Consider the following 20,397-nt stretch of genomic DNA (forward strand, 5'->3'; position numbering starts at 1 on the left):
TTAATTTACAGCTGGTGATCCTTATAATGTGGCTAGCTTAGCAATTCCCAGAAATGATTTGACTGAGATTTTTGAGCTTGGAAAGGGGATGGTGGGAATCCTTGGCCACCCATATCCTAGGCACAACCCCAGTCGTCAGACATTGGGATGAAAGCTTGGGGAGCATACCCTCTAAGTCCCAACGAAGAGTGTAGTCGGCAGTCTACTTCCTCCTGGTCCTAAACTGAAAGTAATTCTGTTAAGGAGGGGTGATGAAATCTGTGGCAAGCATTTGGTGTGCAGTGGGTGTTCTGTCCTGGAAAAGTTGGACAATTCATTGTGGTTGTATTGCTGCTAGGGCAAATGACAGCAGCTTACCTACAGCAAGTGGGCTCAGTTTGTCTTCTGTAAGTTGGGATGAATTCATGGAATCTCTGGCTTAAGCTGGCCAAGAGATCCTGCTTAAAGTCACAGAAAGCAAGCCAAACCCAGTGATTCTCAGCCCTAGTTACACATCAGAATTGATAGACTTGTATTTGAATCAGTCTTTCTGAAAATTGAGGCTCCCTCTTCTAATCATGACTACCTTCACTGTCCCTATTCAAGAGCAGTTGAATCAGAATAGAGGAAGGGGAGATCTTTTTGTATATAAGCATTTATTTTTTGTTTTGCTCTTTTAGAAAGTCCCTCAAGGATTCAGGGTTCTCATGCAATAGTGGTTGTCAGTGGACAACCTTGTGTGAACCATGTTGGTTTTTTCCAGCTACCTTTCTAAACTGTTTCTGAGCATTATTGATGATGAACCTTGATAAAATCTTTACAAGTCAAAGAGTGCCTAGATTTTCTTTGCTTCTTATTGGTCAGAAGGCACGTTGAATCTAAAGGCTGCAACTATGTGAGATCTAAAGTTACACACACCCCATAGTCCAGGCTTTGCTCTCAATACTGTGCATTTTCTATCTTAAGGCATTTCAGTCCTGATACTTTCAGGTGACCTTATACATGTTTCCATGTCCATAATGCTCAGGGTACATGAAACCTTGGATGAATAACAGGTGGTACACTCATAACCTCCCATGTTAGGTAGAGAAACTTTTCTTTAAAGTTTATTTGAGACTGAAGGAAGGAAAAGCTGTTAGCTCTTTATTTAAAATTCCCTTCCTTCCTGAATTTTGTCTAGTTTTATTTACTTTCCGCATTTAATCTATTTACAACTACTTCCTTCTGTCTCCCGCTATTTTGTTGCTCAGAAGTTAGTTTCATCAGAAGCATTGATGAACCTTGTTTGATAAGGGAAAGTACCCCAGATATGGTGATAACAAGAAGGAATCCAAGAGCAGAGGGCCTGGGAAGCCTTTTGTGCCACATTGTTGTATGCTTTGTCTGGCTTTGCCCAGTTTTTACAACCTGCGTATGAATCATTGCTGTACCTCACAATTCACTGACTTTGAATGAGAGTCTTTCGATTTTAGAAAAAAGATACAGGGACAAAGCAGAACAGTAGATGAAAAATGTTAAATTTTAAAAAGAATGTAGTTTGCATATGTGCCCAGCAACTCTTTGGTGAAAGCTTTACTTCACTTCTTCCTGTGGGTTGTTTTGGTTACTTTCAAATGAAATACTCAGCTTCCTTGATTTTATTTTGGTGTTTACACAAACTGATCTAACAACCTTGATTGGCTTATCTTGTGGATAAATGAGCACTTATTTTGTTTGGAAACTTTCCTGGAAAAACTTTAATCTGCTTCTATTAAACCGAACATACCAAAAAAAAAAAAAATCGGGCGCCTAGGTAGCTCGTGTGGTTAAAGCCTCTGCCTTCAGCTCAGGTCATGATCCCAGGGTCCTGGGATCGAGCCCCACATCTGGGCTATTTGCTTGGCAGGGAGTCTGCTTCCCTTCCTCTCTCTCTGCCTGCCCCTCTCCCTACTTGTAATCTCTGTCAAATAAATAAATTTTTAAAAAATCTTTAAAAATCAGGTATTATAAAATAGCCTTCCTGCTGAGCAGAGAGCCCGATATGGGGCTCGATCCCAAGACCCTTGAGATCATGACCCAAGCTGAAAGCAGAAACTTAACTCACTGAGCCACCCAGGCGCCCCCTAGCCTTTAAATTTTTAAGGTGGAGGCCATCCACTTAATAACGATGAATTTAAAAACTTAAGGTGTTTCCACCACCACCATCCCACATGGAATAAAAAGAGGCATAAAGGCAAACTAGTGAAAGGTACTTTTTTTAAGTATTAATCAAAATTCAGAAGGAGTAAGAGGCCAAAACTAGCTTTTTAAGTACTGTTTAGCAGTTTATCTACCACTTTTGGGGGGGGGGCAGGGCTACATTTCTGAATTGCTTAAGTAGAAACCTGTGGCAAGATACTATTCTCAGGTGTCTTTACTATGCGCTATCTAGGGTGTTACATGGATGAAAGCATAGGGTTGATTGTCCCCCTTTGGTGCTGTACAGCAAAGTTGCTTAATGAATACTTATCAGCTTAACCTATCTGCAGTGGAAAGTAAGTAGCTACTTATCTTAAGGTCATTACTTTGTCCTCTGCATGATTATCTTGCTTTAAGGCTTTCCTTCAGGCATTTTGGGTTTACTGAGTGAATTTGTCCCAACATCCTTGTTATCCTCAAACTTCCATCCTTTGGGGTTTGGTGTCTGCTTCCGAGCTAAGTGTGCCTCACCCCTGCTATCCTTGGAGCCCCTTCTCATTCCATTCCCTACTGATTGCCTCTTTGCTAGTTCCATCTCCTAGGAAACTACTCTGTAAATCAGGGCATGTCAACTTTTAAAAACTGAACCCTTTTTTTTTTTTTTTTTTAAGATTTTATTTATTTATTTGACAGAGAGAAAGATCGCAAGTAGGCAGAGAGGCAGACAGAGAGAGGGGGAAGCAGGCTCCCTGCTGAACAGAGAGCCCGATGCGGGGCTCGATCCCAGGACCCTAGGATCATGACCTGTGCCGAAGGCAGAGGCTTTAACCCACTGAGCCACCCAGGCGCCCCAAAACTGAACCCTTTTGAGAAATAATTCCTTTGGTCCCCAAAGATTCCAGGATCCTATAGAGTAGAGAAATGTGTTCTCTTGAGAACTGTTAATCTGAAAACAAGCACAAGGTAGTAAAGTCGGTATTAAAAAATATGTTGTCTTTTTTTCCTCATCTTCTGTATTTTCATATTGTGCATGTGCATAAATTGACAGCCGCTGTCAATTTATGCACATGCACCCTGTAGAGACAGATAGGTGGCAGCTACAATAGAGTCCATGTTTGAAATTAAAATGACTTGCCTAATGTTTCCAGTCCCTCCCACAGCGAACTCCTCTTCTCCTCCTTGACCTGTGGAGTTTGACATAACTGCATATAAAATTATCAGAAAGGTTCTTTGGAAATTCCTTTTTAGGAGCCTAGCAAGATAAATTATCGGAAGAATAGCAGTTTGTTACAGTTGGTTGCATAAAAATAGGATCCAGTGAACTCACTGACTGTAAAGAGCATTTTTCTTTTTTTGTAATAGAAGATACCAGTTTGTTTCATTTGGGAATTCTTTTTCCATCTAGTTCAGAAACTGGAACCTGGCCACAGGTAGAATAGTATGTAGAATTTTGGATTTTTAGACACCTTGTCCTGATTTAGAAAAGTTCTTTTTGGTTACACTGAACATTGAAACGAAAAGCATTTTAGAGAGTGGTATGCCTGACTTAATGTGTGTTTGTGTGTGCATGAGCAAGGGATTGTATTGAAGCAGCTTTGCTTTGTGGTCATTTTGATTGTGCTTGTAATGCCAAGTGAAGCTGCTCTTCTTAAGTCGGCTTGATTCTCTGGTTTGGCTAGAATACTTGTTCCCCTACTTGGGTGGCAGCAGAGCACATAGTAGAAAAACAAATTTGTGAAATTAATATTACTATAAATGATAAATATTACATGATATGATATATTGGCTCCGTTTATACAGAAGCTATTAGATTTGAGACTATTAATTTCCTATATATGTGTGTTTATAGATTTGAGTCTGTTCATATTGCCACTCATTCTCCTTATAAGTTTTTTGTTTTTTTTTTTAGCATAAAATTAACAATTGTTAGAACATTTCTCAGAAAAAACCTTTGGCTTTTCTAGTAAGCTATCAGGTTAAAAGATGAAGAGATTTTAAAAGGGAGTATCATGGTGCTTGTCCGGCAGCACATATCCTAAAAGGAGTATCATGTTATGAGTCTTTTCCATAGACTTTTTTTTTAGTAACAGCTTTATAGATACACAATTTTATATACTGCAAAATTATTCATTTTAATTTTTTTTATTTTTTATAAACATATAATGTATTATTAGCCCCAGGGGTACAGGTCTGTGAATCACCAGGTTTACACACTTTACAGCACTCACCATAACACATACCCTCCCCAATGTCCATAACCTCACCACCCCATTTTTATTTATTTTTAAGATTTTATTTATTTAGAGGGGGGAAGGTTAGAGGGAGAAGCAGACTCCCTGCTGAGCAGGAAGCCCAATATGGGCCTTGATTCCCAGACTCCAGGATCATAACTGACCTGAGCTATGAAGGCAGAGACTTAACCAACTTAGCCACCCAGGAGCCCCTCTTTATCTATTTTTCAAGTAAGTTCTATGCCCAACATGGAGCCCAGACTCAGAACTCTTGAGATCAAGAATCACATGCTCCACCAACTGAGCCTAGCCAGGCACCCCAAATTATGCTCCCCCCTCACTTGGGGGCAGGTTTGGGTTTTGCTGCTGCTTCTGTTTTGAAGAATTTATTTAAGTAATTTCTATACCCAACATGGGGCTTGAACCCACAACCCCAAGATTAAGAGTTGCGTGCTCTCCTGAGCCAGCCAGTTACCTTCTAAATTGCCCCCTTTTTAAAGGACACAGTATACTGGTTTTTTGAGAGTTCAACAATCACCACTATAATTTTAGAACATTTTTATTAACCCAGAAAGACTCTTCCCCCTTCCCTCCCCCATACACATTACTAGTCACTCCCCCATTCTACCTTGGCAGTCACTCTGCTTTTTCTGCCTCCAGGTTGCTGGTTCTGCACATTTCATATAAATGAAACTATAAAATGTGTGGGTTTTGTGACTGCATTTACTTGGTATAGGGTAAAATATCCATACTCCATTCCTTTTTATTGCTGAATAATATTCCATTATATGAATATACCACGTTTTGTTACACGTTCATTAGTTGGACATAGGATTTTTTTTTTTCTTTGTGACTGCTGTTACTGATGCCTCGTGAGCGTGAGTTTTGTATGTACATATCTTTTCATTTCTCTTGAGCATATACCTAGAATGGTATGCTGTGGATGGATTGGCTGGATCATGTGTTAACTGTTGAACCTTAGATGAATAGCAAATACTTTCTCCATTTCTGTAAGTTGCCTTTTTACTTTCTTGATGGTGTCCTTTGAAGCACAAAAGTTTTTAATTTTGATGAACTCCATGTGATCTAGATAATCTATTATTTTAAAGATTTTATTTAATGTTATAGAGCGTACACAAGCAGGAGGAGCAGCAGGCAGAAGCAGGCCCCAGCGCGCGCGCGCGCACACACACACACACACACACACACACACACACACACACACACACACACACCCCCCCCCCCCCCCCCCCTCCAAAGGAAGGCCAAGCAAGGAGCCTGATGTGGGACTCCATTGCAGGTCCCCAGGATCACAGCCTGAGCCTAAGGCAGACAGTTAACTCAGTCACCCAGGCATCCCGATAATCTAATATTTTAAATAGTAACTTTTCCATCCTGTTTGGGTATTGAGAGTTGATTATATTGGCATTTCCTAAACTTAAGAAGAGAGATGAGAGTAGCATCTTAAGGAATAGAACTTACAGGAACCGCTTTTGAGAAGGGGCCACCTAGAGTGAACTCTCCCTCCCTTAATTTTTCTTTTTTAAGATTTTATTTATTTATTTGACAGAGATCACAAGTAGGCAGAGAGGCAGGCAGAGAGAGAGGGGGAAGCAGGCTCCCTGTGGAGCAGAGAGCCCGATGCAGGGCTCAGACCCAGGACTCTGGGATCATGACCTGAGCCGAAGGCAGAGGCTTTAACCCACTGAGCCACCCAGGCGCCCCCCCACCTTGATTTTAATACGTATCCAGGTTGAGAACTGCTACGTCAAGGAGACAAATGTGAGCTTTAAATTTTTTTTTTTATCATAAATGAACTTTTTTTGTATTGTGGCAGAGTACACAGTGTAACATTTAACCATTTTAGCCATTTTAAGCATACAGTTTAGTAGGGTCAAAAATACATTCACATTGTTATGCAGCCAGCCTCCAGAACTCTTTATCTTGTAAAACTGAAACCACACTAAACAACAGACACCCTATTTCCCCTTCCCGCCAGCAACCACTGTTCTTTCTGTCTTTGTGAATTTGACTATTCTGGATACCTCATGTAAGTGGAATTATATTGTATGGTTTTGTATCTGGCTTATTTCCCTTAGCATAAATTGTTCAAGGCTAATACATATTGTAGCATGTATCAGAATTTCCTTTACGGCTGAATGATATTCTGGGTGCTTGGATGGCTCAGTAGGTTAAGCCTCTGTCTTCAGCTCAGGTCATGATCTCAGGATCCTGGGATTGAGGCTCACATGGGACTCTCTGCTTAGTGGGGAACCCCCGCTCTGCCTGCCTCTCTGCTTACTTGTGATCTCTCTCTCTATGTCAAATAAATAAATAAAATCTTTAAAAAAAATAAAAAGACAATAATATTCCACTCTATCTCTGTGGCACTTTTTGTGTTACTCTTCATGCAAAAGATGGATAGGTGGGCATGAGTTCTGTCTGTCTTTTGGCTGTTGTGAATGTTGCTGCTATAAGCATTAGTACACAAGTATCTGTTTGGTTCCCAGCTTTCACTCTTTGGAGGATAGACCCATAAGTGGAATTGCTAGATCATATGGTGATTCTATGTTTTATTATATGAACAACTGCCATGCTGTTATTCATAATGGCTGTATGATTTAACTTAACTACCAGCACGGCATTGGGTTCTCATACCTCCACAACTTTGCCAACATGTTTTGTTTTTTGATAGTAACTATTTTAGTGGCTGTGAAGTGGTTTTGTGTTTTGATTTGCATTATCCTAATGATTAGTGATGAGTTGATATGTTTTGGTAATGTAGTATTGTGTGTGCTTCAGGTAGAACTAGAAATACTGAAATGAGATGTTGTTAATAAGTATGTTCAGATAATGTAGTTAAAAAGATGGTACTGGCATCATAGATAGAAGTTGGTGGCTGCTCAAAAGAGCCTTCCCATATTGGCAAGGCCTTGGTAGTAGTGCCCTCCATAGTTCAGAATTTGGTCCTCGTTTTTTAGTTCTGGAAGCTGGAATTTGTTTGAGCACCCAGAATTAACCAGGTCCTCAGTGTATGCTGTGTGTGATGTATAAATCCTCTCAAAATCAACAGTGATGAATATGTAAAGTACATTTAGGGATATACTTAGAGTGAGTGTGTGATTTCCTAACTGAGATATTTGTGTGAATTCCAAGACACTCCTTTCCCATTATTACATTACTTGGGGTGCTAAATTAATAAATTTTCATGGTGAGCCTGGAATTTAAAGGGGGGAGGGGCAGACAGGATGATATTCAGTTGTTATTTCATGTAGACTTTGTAAAGACTTGTTGCATCATCCTGTGACAGAGTCTCCCACTGAAAGAACCATCAGATTCCAGGCCTTTGCCATGGACTCTGTCAAATTCCAGCCTGTTGTCAACCTCCACCTCCTTATGAAAACTTATCTCTTTGCCCTTGAAGAATGAGGAGTTCCTGAGCATCCCTTTAAAGTGCTGCCTTTTCTTTACTACCTAAGATTTATTCATATAATTGAGTACTGGAGCGCCTGGGTGGCTCGGTTGGTTAAGTGTCTGACATCTGCTCAAGTCATGATCTCAGGGTCCTGGGATTGAATCCAGCATCAGGTTCACCACTCACTGGGGCATCTGTTTATCTTTCTCCCCCTGCTTGTGCTCTCTCTCTCAAATAAATAAATAAAATCTTTTAAATTAAAAACAAATAATTGGGGCACCTGAGTGGCTCAATGTGTTAATAAGCCTCTGCCTTCGGCTCAGATCATGATCTCAGGGTCCTGGGATCCAGCCCCACACCGGGCTCTCTGCTCACCAGGGAGCCTCCTTCCCCCCCTCTCTCTGCCTGCCTATTTGCAGTCTCTTTCTCTGTCAAATAAAATCTTTAAAAAAAAAAAAAAAAAGAAAGAAAGAAAGAAAAAATAAAAACAAATAATTGAGTACCTACCATATTCAGAACACTCTTCCTAACCTAGCATACTTTGATCACACTGTAGTTCTTCCTTCTTGGTCACCTAGGGAGTGACTGGTTTCTATTTTAAGAGACTATCATTAGCTCACTGTACTAATGATAAGCATGAATTTAAACTCCTCACTCTTCACTTACGTGGTACTTGAACCTCTGATGTTTTTCTTTCTCCCACAGCAATGGCACAAGCATGATATCATTGATCATTCCTCCCAAAGACCAGATTTCACGAGTGGCAAAAATGTTAGCAGATGAGTTTGGAACTGCATCTAACATTAAGTCACGAGTAAACCGCCTTTCAGTCCTGGGAGCCATTACATCTGTACAACAAAGACTCAAACTTTATAACAAAGGTAATCTAGAGCTTGATAATTTTCCTCCTCTACTTTGTCTTGGTTATATTTTCCATTTTGATCCCCTGATGCTCTTGGTCACTAATGGGTTTTTTTCAGATATCTATCAGCAGTGTCCCTTTGGTTGGAATTTAAACCCCCCCCCCCTTTTTTTTAAGTAACATTCTTTAAAGTAGTAGTTACTTAAAGACATAAATCCTCCCTTTTAAAACATCTCAATAATTTTTGAAATATGGAGAGAACTCTGCAGGAGAGATTTATAAACATTTCTGCTTTATTTAAATTAAGATTTAAAGGGACATGGGGCACCTGGCTGGCTCAGCTGGTAGAGCATCTCACTGTTGATCTCCAGGTTGTACATTTGAGCCCCATGCTGTGTATATGGGGATTACTGAAAAATAAAATCTTTAAAAAAGAATTCAAAATAAGGGAGCAGGGACAGTAGGCTGTTGGAATATTTTCTATTAATTGAGGAAAATTAGCTGTGGATTTAAGTAGAGAAATTATGTTTTTTGCAGTACCTCCAAATGGCCTGGTTGTTTACTGTGGTACAATTGTAACAGAAGAAGGAAAGGAAAAGAAAGTCAACATTGACTTTGAACCTTTCAAACCAATTAATACGTCATTGTATTTGTGTGACAACAAATTCCATACAGAGGTAAGAAGTTCAAGCACAGAATATTGTCATCATTCCAGAAAGAAACCGCATACCCATTAGAGGTTATTACTGATCCTTGCCTCATTCCCACCCCCCCAAGATATCTCTGCTCTGGGCCATGACTGATCTTTACTGTCTCTCTAGATTTGCTTATGTTGGGCATTTCGTATAGTGGATGGTTTTTTGCGACTGGTTTCTTTAAGTACATCAGGACTTAATCCCTTTTGATCACCAAATGATACTTGGTCCCATTTTATTTTTCTGTTCATCAGTTGATGGGCATTTCTGTTTGGCTATTAGGAATAATGCTGCCCTGAACATACATGTATGGATTTTTGGATGACAAAATGTTTTCATGGGGGAGAGGCGGCTATATGCTTAGGAATGGAATTTCTGGGTAATTTGGTAACTGTTTAACCTGTTGAAGAATTGCCAGACTGTTTGCTAAGTCATTGTATCACAAGGCCAGCTGTTTCAAAAAAAAAAAAATAAAAAGACTTTACATTTATCATGACACAGTGACATAATCATTCAGCATGTTTGAGGAAAGTGCTAAACTGAGTTTAGAGAACTAGTTAGAGGTGAGGATGTAATTGCCTAACCTGATCTCTGTCTCTTCCTGTATACCCATGATACTTGGATATTCTAGCACCCTTAGTTTTCAGCTCACAAATTACAAATATTGAGGCCTGTAAGAGCTTTTTTCACCCCCTTGAAACTTTTGAGTGACAGATCTGCCATAAGATAAAATTTAAGGGTGGAAAGGAAGCCTCATTAGAGTGACCTAAATCAGTCAATAGTAGAACAATCAGGAATTCACAGCTGGCTCCTAGTTGAGTCTTTTGCTTTTCATCGACCTAGGGAAAAACCTCTACATTGGAATTAGAACTGACATTTGTCAACACAGTTTACAGTGGATGATTTTTGCTAACTTGACAGGAAGTCCAATTCCAGTTGGATCTTTGTTTGTTGCATTGATGGTTGAGACTTTCTCTTGGCTGTCTTGCCGACCTCCTCTGGCAAAAGCTTCATTGGGAAGGTCTTACCCGGTCCTACTTACCTGTATCTAGTAAACTCTCTAGATTCTGAGTCTTGTTAATTTAAATAGTACCTGCTACTCGTGTTATCTAGCTTTAAACTTACTTACTAAGCTAGCTTCGTTGGTATTTCTAAACCTTAACTCTTCCAAGGTACTGTTTAATCTTGCTAGCTTTGTTTATTTTGGCTTTTAATCGATATGTTGATAACTAGGTATGAATGTGACATATTGCACCACACAATTTATGTCCTGTTTAATCAGGATAATTACACATTCTTACAAAGGTAAGTATTCCCTGATGAGCAGAATTACTGAAAACCTAAAATCAATCAAGCTACTTAACAGATTGTGATGTAATGTGCGTAACATTCATGTCTTAATGCTAATTATCAGACATGGTATGGTTAAAGATTGATTCTTAATGATTAATCCTTTTTCTGGTCAATTCTTAAAAGAAATTTTCTTCCCTAGTTTAAATGGAATGGGTATTTCTTAACTCCAAAAAAGCCTGGCCCCTAGCAGTTGTCATTTAGCAGGTGCAGACTCCCATCATGAAAACTTGCCCATCCATATGGGTTCCCAGGACTATTTAAATATTTGCTCTTTCAGGAGGCAGAACTACAGGGATGTAATTACATGCTAACCCAGAAGGAGGGGTTTCCCCCACCAAGACCAAATCATTTAGCTATATAAATACCTTTAAAATAAGATTTTTATATCCTGATATCATTAAGGATGCTCAAGACATAGGAGTTAAGTGAAACATCTCAAAACTAGATTTTTTTATAGACTTTTTTCCTGGAATTTTTTTACTCCTGGAGCCCTACTCTATAGAGTTAATTTATAGGATACTCTTTGCTATAATGAATACTGCCTGTTGATGCTGGGGTTATACAGAAAGTAGCTTTTGGAGGTTGGTTTTTTTTGTTGTTGTTGTTGGTTTGGTTTTTTGAGGTTAGACTTTAAATTTGAACGTGATGTTCCATGGATTGCCATCACTCTAAATCAAATCAAGGACTAGAATAAATCTGAACCCTAGATCTCTGTTGTTTTTTTTTTTCCTGCCTCTGGTTCAGAATTGTACATATGGGTTAGTTATAACTGAAGTCTAACTTATTCCATAAAATGGCTTTTCTAAGTATTCATACCATCTTGGATGGGGTGAAAGTGCTTGCATATGTCCTTTTAGACTTTGTCTTGACTCTAGAAAAGTTTTGGGATTTATTGTATGGTACTTATGTTTGCTTTCCAGGCTCTTACAGCACTACTTTCAGATGACAGCAAGTTTGGCTTCATTGTAATAGATGGTAGTGGTGCACTTTTTGGCACACTCCAAGGAAACACAAGAGAAGTCCTGCACAAATTCACTGTGGATCTCCCAAAGAAACATGGTAACACAGGAAGAGAACATGAGCCCACTTTCCTTTTGTCTAGCAATAAGGAAACGAATACTACAGTTGACCCTTTAAAAGTGTGGAGGTTAACGGCACCGACCCAGCTGCACATAACTTTTATTGAATATATGCATATTTAACTTTTGACTCCCCCAAAACTTACCTACTAATAACCTGTTCCTGGGAAGCCTTAGCATTAACGTAAACAGTCGATTAACATGTTAGTATGTTATATTGTATTTTGTACTGTATTCTTAAAGTTAGAGAAAAGAAAATGTTATTAAAATCATATGGAAGAGAAAATACATAATACAGAACTATTCGGTATTTATCCAAAAAAATTCATGTATAAGTGGACCCACACAATTCAAACCTTTATTATTTAAGGGTCAACTGTGAGGGGCTGGTGACTGGCTCATTTGGCGGAGCATGCAACTCTTGATCTCTGGGTTCTAAGTTCAAGACCCACCTTTGGGAGTAAAGGTTGCTTTAAAAAATAAAATCTTTTTCTTTTTCCTTTTTCTTTTAAAGAGGGGTCGACTGTGTAATGGAGGGGAATAAATCCAGAGGATGGGAGAAGCATCATGAAATGACTCATGACTCCTTGGTGCCTGTGGCTTCTCTTTTGATAAAATAATTAGTAGTTACTCTCTAAAAATGTCAGTTTATGCCATTTAGTTAAGGAAGTAGTGATTTTTGTTTGTCCTTTTGTTGGGTAATGACATGATTATTTAGTTTTTAATTAGCAAATTATTTTGTACTTTTTTTAATGATGGCCCCTTTCCCCCCCACTTTTTATGTCAAAGGTAGAGGAGGTCAATCAGCCTTGCGTTTTGCTCGTTTAAGAATGGAAAAGCGACATAACTATGTTCGGAAAGTAGCTGAGACTGCTGTACAGCTGTTTATTTCTGGGGACAAAGTGAATGTGGCTGGTCTTGTTTTAGCTGGATCAGCTGACTTTAAAACTGAACTAAGTCAATCTGATATGTTTGATCAGGTAAGTGAGAAGTTGATGTTCTGTCAGTTGTTGGGTGGGAATAAGTGTGTCCATTGAGTTCTGGGATGTGCACATCTATTTTGGTTTTCAAGTTATATATTTCATGTTTAAAAACCTAGCTCTAAAGGGGTGCTTGGGTGGCTCCATGGGTTGAGCCTCTGCATTCGGCTCAGGTAATGATCTCAGGGTCCTGGGATTGAGCCCTGCATTGGCCTCTCTGCTTGGTAGGGAGTCTGCTTCACCCGTCTCTTCCTGCCTCTGCCTACTTGTGATCTCTCTCTCTGCCAAATAAATAAAGTCTTTTTAAAAAAAAAAACCAAACCTAGCTCTAAAAAACAAACAGAAAACAACCTATGTCAGAACAGGCAGAACTCCAGGTGTTTTAAAAAAAACATTCCCCCAGGGGTGCCTGGGTGGCTTAGTGGGTTAAGTGTCTGCCTTCAACTCAGTTCATGATCCTGGAGTTTTGTGTTTGTTGTTTGTTTGTTTGTTTGTTTGTTTGTTTTTAAAGAAAGAAAGATTCCCCCATACTTTCCTGGGTCTTTTCTATCTTTTAAAACCAACCATTTTTATTTCTTTTTTTTTTAAAGGATTTTATTTATTTACTTGAGAGCGAGCACAAGAGCAGGGTGAGGTTCAGAGGGAGAAGCAGACTCCCCACCGAGCAGGGAGCCTCATGCAAGGCTTAGTTCTGGGACCCCAGGTTCATGCCCTGAGCTGAAGGCAGACTCTTAACCAACTGAGATGTGCCCCAAACCAACCATTTTTATATAGAATCATTCTGGTCCTATGCCAGCTCCTAGTTTAGTGGATTGCCATAATTGGCTTCCAAAAGGAGTGTGATGTCAAGGAAACTAGGGGATAAAAGTTTTTCTGCTCTTTTTCTGATTTATGCCTGGAGGTAAATAAAGCAGTGAAACTCAGCAGTGTGACAGAGCTGATTAGCCTGAAGTATTTAATCCAGAAAGATCTTTTTTTTTATAACTTGGCCCTGACATAACACTATTCCCAAGGTGCTCTACTGGAGAGGGAGTAGCATTACCATAGAAGTCTCAACCAAAGAAGTGGTATTGTACTCTACAAATTTAGTATGGCAGGGACTAACAGTCCCCCGTTTCCTTAACAAGAAACTTAGTCTTATTGGTGATTAATGAGTTGGCCTCTTAAGGTCTGATTGAATGGTGATATAATTAGCTGGGGAAGTTAACCTTGACAGTGTTGCTCACTGAGACCTGCTTGTGAATAAATTGGGTTCTTTCCCTGTGTTCTTCTCCTTAGACTTCAGTGTTCCATAATGCTGAGCTTTGCATGCCATTAAGAAGTAGTGGTCTCAGTAAAGGTGTTTTCAAGTACTAACGATTTTTTTTTAAATGTGTGTGTGTATGTCAGAGGTTGCAATCAAAAGTTTTAAAATTAGTTGATATTTCCTATGGTGGCGAAAATGGATTCAACCAAGCTATTGAGTTATCTACTGAAGTCCTCTCCAACGTGAAATTCATTCAAGAGAAGAAATTAATAGGTATCAGTGAAATGCAATTTACTTACTTACTTTCTGAAATGTTCTTGTGTGTCTGTTTGTATGTACATGATATATGTATGTAACAAGATGCTGAGAAGGTAAAGGAGGAAGATTTAGCAGTTGTATTAAAAAACTTCCTCAGTGTAATCATTAATCTTCCTTTAGTTGTGAATTCCAATAAATGTGCTTATATGTCTGTTTTTTACCCATTGGCAATAGGAGCCAAAAACTTCGGTCTTATTTTGCATATTTTCCTTTGTAATAGAGTGATGAATAGAGGTCCAAATAGAGATTAATCTGGCCATTATTTGGCTTTGTTTCTGATTTAACGGAGCACACATACTTTTCCAAATGGCTGTGTATTTGGCCCAGCCCTTAACCTCTTGAGTGGAATTCTGGAGCCTCAACTAGAGTGGTAATCATTTTTCACTGACTTTTGGCACTTAACTCATTTTTGAGTTAATTTTTTTTTCCTCTCGGATTTTGAGCAAGAAAGTCTCTATCTGCAAAGGAAACTTTAATATATGTACTTACTGACCTGTTCCTAATCACAGGACGATACTTTGATGAAATCAGCCAGGACACGGGCAAGTACTGTTTTGGAGTTGAAGATACACTAAAGGCTTTAGAAATGGGAGCTGTAGAGATTCTAATAGTCTATGAAAATCTGGATATCATGAGATACGTTCTTCATTGCCAAGGCACAGAAGGTATGAGAATTAGAAAATAAAGTAAGATTGCTTTTTGTTAGTGAGCTCTTTGTTCTGGAGCTTGAGGTGGAGATTTGGGGGAGGTGGCTTCAGTCTTCATAAATTGTTTTGCTTTTACTGATAAATGTCTGCTTAAGACTGTTAAATTTCCTGAGGAAAAGAACTGTATCTTGAATGTCTTTGGTGTTTATGTATGGTAAGAGCATTGTACCTGGTAGACACACAGTGCATGCAGACTAGTATGTTTATGAAAAGAAGGTTGATAGGAGTTCAGAAACCCTTTTATCTAGCCTCACTTACCTCATGAGACTTAACATCTGTTAGTATATGAAAACCAGGTTAACACATTTTTTCCTAATACTGCAGAGGAGAAAATTCTCTATCTAACTCCAGAACAAGAGAAGGATAAATCTCATTTCACAGACAAAGAGGTATGTGGTTGTTTTTCTAGTTTGCTGGTACATGCAAGGAAACATAAATCCATATTAGAGCACTGGCAACATAAGAGTATCCACCTTGGGAAACCAAATTCCATGCTGTTGGCACTTGGGGGTTGGGGGCAGCAGGAGGTGATCACCTCTTATCTGCTACACACCAGTCTGACTCCAGGGAAGGAGGCCATGACATGGTTATGGTGGTTCATTATTTTTAGAGTAGTTAAGCATTCTCATCCTTGAAAGAGTAGAAAAGATTTGACCAACTAGTGCCTCTTCTGAACTGTGAATCTGTATTGCTTTCTTCACTTACTTGCTCAGCTCTTACACTGAAATACCTTCTGCAGGTTCAGTCTAAATGCATCTCTGTAGTAAAGTGTCCCCTGCCTGGCACAGATCCCTTAAGGATAGTAACTTCCTCAAATTGGGAGTTAAAGGACTTTGGTTTTTTGACAAGGCTACTCCTAAACCATTTCTGGTGCATCTCTTCTGGGTTGTTAAATGAGTGCTGCCTGGAGACACTTTACAACTGTCTGACTTTAGAAATAACAACAGGAACCACCAGAAGTGTGTGTTGACATTTCATCAGTGAAACAGAGCCTGAGGAGGAATGTTATTTAAAATAGAATGTTATTTAAAATAGAACTTCTGTACTATTAGAATTATGTCAGTAGAAACCACAGTTCATAGAGTTGTATGAGAGGAAGAATGATAATAATGATGGATGGGGAGGATAGGGCCGCTAAGTCTTGGTATAGCCTGATACATTTTTTTGGTATCTCATGGTCACCCTTATAGACAGGACAAGAACATGAGCTGATTGAGAGCATGCCCCTGCTGGAATGGTTTGCTAACAACTATAAAAAATTTGGAGCTACATTGGAAATTGTCACAGATAAGTCACAAGAAGGATCCCAGTTTGTGAAAGGATTTGGTGGAATTGGAGGTGAGTGGCAAGTAAGGAAAATAAACTTGAGGCCAGGGTCTCAAGCCAAAGCTTTCCTGGCTATCGAAAAGTCAAGTTACTTCAGGCAGAGTGGTTTATCATTGACCATGGCAGGAGATTGAAGCAACACATGGTTGCACGTTCCTTGGTTGGGACCCTTTTTTAAAGATTTGAGAGAGGAGAGTATATGTGCATGGTGAGGAGGGATGGGGAAATGGAGAGGCAAATCCAAGCAGACTGTGCTGAGCGTGAGCCTGACATAGGGCTTGATCCACCACCTGGACATCACAACCTGACCTGAGCCTAAACCAAGAGTCAAAACGCCCAACCAATGGTGCCACCACCCAGGCACCCCATGGTTAGGACCATTTTTTATTATCATTTGTTTCCTGTAATTCTACAAATTCCTTTTTATTTATTTATTTGTTTGTTTGTTTGTTTTTTAATTTAAAGATTTTATTTATTTATTTGAGAGGGAGAGAAAGAGAGAGAGAGCACAAGAGGGGGTAAAGTCAGAGGGAGAAGCAGACTCCTGGGACTCCAGGATCATGACCAGAGCCAAAGGCTGTCACTTAACCAACTGAGCCACCTAGGTACCCCCACAAATTGCTTATTGAAGTGAACCTTCACCATCCTGTAAACATAGGTGATTTACTCTTTGATTTGCTTCCCCAGGTATCTTGCGGTACCGAGTAGATTTCCAGGGAATGGAATACCAAGGAGGAGATGATGAATTTTTTGACCTTGATGACTACTAGGTAGTCGACATGGGTCCGGCAAAACGTGCCTCACCCTCCAGCATCCAACCCAAGGAGCATACCCGTGGTGGAATCCAAACAGATCCCTGCCTTACAATTGGAACATTTCCAGAACTTAATCCATGAGCATTGGATATTGAAAAGAAAACCGAAACAAAACCAGACCCAACCCTACACTTTGGTTTGTCATGGTGTCAGCGCAGCAGCCTACAACTAAGTTCCTAAAATGCCACTTTGGACTAATTTAAAAAAGAATCCCAGTTTTTACTTTTACTCGATGGTGAAATTGGTTGCTCTTGTATTTTATGGAAAAAAAAATGATTTTTTTAACCTTCATACATAGAATCAAAAATACTTTAACTGCTGTAAACCTTCAAAAGTTAATAGAAATGAGATCATACTGGTTTGTTTCTTATTTTGATTGGAGAAAAATTAAATTGCTGCATTTCGCAGTGACCCATTTACATGGCATCCTCAGCTTAGACTGCATAAGAAGAAATACACGCGGTGAAATGTTGGAACCATACTCTCTTGGTCTCTGTTTAATGTTGAAAGGGTGAGCTAATAGGAGGCAATTTGAACTTCACTCCCTCACACTACTCTTCCCCCTCCAGACTGTCAGTTTCAAGGATGCAAACTGCATTGCAAAGTCAAACTGACATATATGAAGCATTTGGGCCAAGTGCACTGTTTCCTTCCACCTGTTTTGTAGGCACATTTGTGCCTGGGGTTTGGGAACCCTTAGCATCAGTTGCATTGACAAGGGTTCCCATAATAGCCTACTAGAAACCAGTTTCGGATGGGTATGATGGGGCTTCTGTGCTATTGCTGGGATTGGGAGAAATAAAACTTGCAATTTAAGTGTACTCAAAGAAATTTAAAGAATATTTTATTTTGCTTGGGTCTGTCCTTGGTAAGAGGGAGGTGGTCGTGTTTTCCTTGTGTTGGATGGCATGAGATTATGTGAATGTTTTGATTTTTTACAAATGAACTGCAAGGTTTTTCACAGAACGACTGACAAGACATGTATGACTGTGCATGTAATTATAAACCCCTGACCTCCTGGTGGGGTTGGAGCATCTTTTTCAAATATGGGACTTAACAGGCACCTCTCATAAGAGAAATTATGGGAGGGGGTGGGGAGGGCAGGGGTGGGACGGGATGGGACACAGCTTCTGGCACCAAGGACTTAACTATGGTGGATCCAAAAGTGGGCCTGAAAACCTGAAGCTTATGCTTCACAGCTGGGCTCTAAGTGGGACTGGACCCCAGCTAACATGCAAGGTCATGGCGTGCCCGACCGAGGTGGTAACAGTGAATAAAGTGTATAGGATGTGCCCAGTGGTAGCAATGGAAATAAGTATACCAAATGGACTTTGAAGGACCAAAGGTTTTAAAAGTCAATTGGTATCATTCCCACACTGATAGGGTAGTGGGGTGCATTTGGTTTTCAAATTGGGTACTTTTAACACTTTAGTGCCTGACTGCTGTTCTTCACTGACTTGACTCAGTCACTCGTAGCTTTATTGGTCTGAACCAGCTCCTTGTTCCCAGGTTGCAGACCTGCCTATCGTTCCAATAATCCTGTTTCACTTGAATGAAGGGAGTATGTCTTAACTGTAAAGCTTCTGGTTCTCACACTGTACTCTGAGGTCCAAATGACTGTCTTTCAATGTAAAACCTGATGTCTCAACCCCCAGTAAGAAGAGTCAATTCTTTGGTATTCACCAACGTGGGAGGCTTCACCGGAACAGGCTTTTGCTTTGGGCTCTGCTGTTTGTTTGCAGAACACCCAAGAGCGAGCAAACATGCTCTCTTCACAGCAGTACCTTAGGGTTTTGCCATTGTAAATGGGTCTAATGTGATATGACAAGACCAGAGAAATTGGATGTAAATTTACATTTTTGAATATGCTTGTTGTTTCACATGATACATTTAGGGTATGCAGCTCCTTTTGTAGTTTTTATTTTTACTATTTAAGTTTGGAAATGATGCCAAATTTTTGTATTTCTTTAATCAATGTGTTCTCTTTGGTGATATATATTGCATTATATATTGATGTGTGTATCAATATATACTGATATGTATTACACTTACACATACAAACACGTAAATAAGAGGGGGTGAAAACCGTAGCCTTTGCATTCTCTATAGCCTCTACAGAGAGACCCTAAGCAGCGAAATCTTGGTGTTGTGATGTACAGAAATGGAGAAGAGTATTAAACCATATTTAAGAATACATTTTGTGTGCCTGAGATTCTTTAGGATTGTTCCCTGGCGAGGTCTGAGCCACAGAGATATGAGTGAGCTCTCCAAGGTGTAGTAATAGCTAATAACTTTTCAAGCCTTAGATTTTAGTTTTCTTTGTTACGTTTGCCTATGGAAAGGTATATACAAAAGATGCCTGGGGTCATGATCCCAAAGTTAACATCAGAAGGAGGTGCTGGGGCAAATCTAGTTTGTAGCTTCCCTGATTCATGTGTGCACCAAAGGAAAACCTGCCTCTTCTTTAAAAAGCTCTTTCAAGTATGTTATCCCATATAACTGGAGATTTCATGGAGGTAGATGGTGTGCCCATTCTACAACTGATGAAACAGGCCTGCAGTGGTGAAGCCAGATTTTACCCCAGGCCGAATTCCAAAGTTACTCCTTTTTCTACATCTGGTTACCTTGGGACGGTCCAGATTTGAACAGCAGAAGCTAAGTAAGCTGCTTTTCTCCCAGAACTGGTGTACTAGGTAGGAGAGTAATAACCTCATGCTAGAGCAAGCCTTCCAAGTTGGGTCAAGAGAAGAGAATTTCATTTGTAGATTTTCATTTGCTTTTCCCAAAGATGGAAGTGCTTAGGGTTCCTATTTGTTGTTTTAGGGAGCCTAGTTAAAAAACCAAGCCTAGTGGTGCAGGATTTCCTTTCTCCCTATTTAAGGAAATACATTTCACAAAATTGACCAGTAGTGCCGCCAGATTTAGATGACAGCTTTGATGAAACCTAGTCACCCTCTGATAGGGGGTAGACTTGCTTGTGCATGGTGGAGGTATATAATTTTCTTCCTAATGGCATCCCTAGGTGCTGTTTGAAGTCAAAAGTTGGAAGGCAGCACACTAGTGCTGGGTACGTGGGCTGTTGTATTTGCCTGTCTGGGCCTGTAGCGTTTGCCATCCTTTGTTCTCTGGCTCCGGTTCTCATGCTGTGACTGACGCTCCCAGACAGGCACACTCGATTCAGGGCTGAGTGCCAAGGTGGAATTTAAGCCTCATGCCAGCTTCTCCCTTGTTGCC

At 39.8% G+C, this 20,397-nt stretch overlaps 1 protein-coding gene across 2 annotated transcripts in view; it reads left to right on the top strand.

The window, feature by feature from the left end:
• Positions 1-19,357, top strand: part of ETF1 (eukaryotic translation termination factor 1) — a 31,602-nt gene extending 12,245 nt beyond the window's left edge. For both annotated transcript variants that reach the window (XM_032336578.1, XM_032336579.1), the window contains 9 exons: positions 8,488-8,663; positions 9,182-9,321; positions 11,613-11,751; positions 12,561-12,751; positions 14,141-14,270; positions 14,825-14,980; positions 15,347-15,411; positions 16,213-16,360; positions 17,036-19,357. In XM_032336578.1, the coding sequence (XP_032192469.1) occupies positions 8,488-8,663; positions 9,182-9,321; positions 11,613-11,751; positions 12,561-12,751; positions 14,141-14,270; positions 14,825-14,980; positions 15,347-15,411; positions 16,213-16,360; positions 17,036-17,118 (1,228 nt within the window). In that variant the 3' untranslated portion in view covers positions 17,119-19,357. The remainder of the gene's footprint in view (positions 1-8,487; positions 8,664-9,181; positions 9,322-11,612; positions 11,752-12,560; positions 12,752-14,140; positions 14,271-14,824; positions 14,981-15,346; positions 15,412-16,212; positions 16,361-17,035) is intronic.
• The last annotated feature ends 1,040 nt before the right edge of the window (positions 19,358-20,397 follow it).

This window comes from Mustela erminea, chromosome 3, assembly GCF_009829155.1.
Source record: "Mustela erminea isolate mMusErm1 chromosome 3, mMusErm1.Pri, whole genome shotgun sequence".
Classification (NCBI taxonomy): domain Eukaryota; kingdom Metazoa; phylum Chordata; class Mammalia; order Carnivora; family Mustelidae; genus Mustela; species Mustela erminea.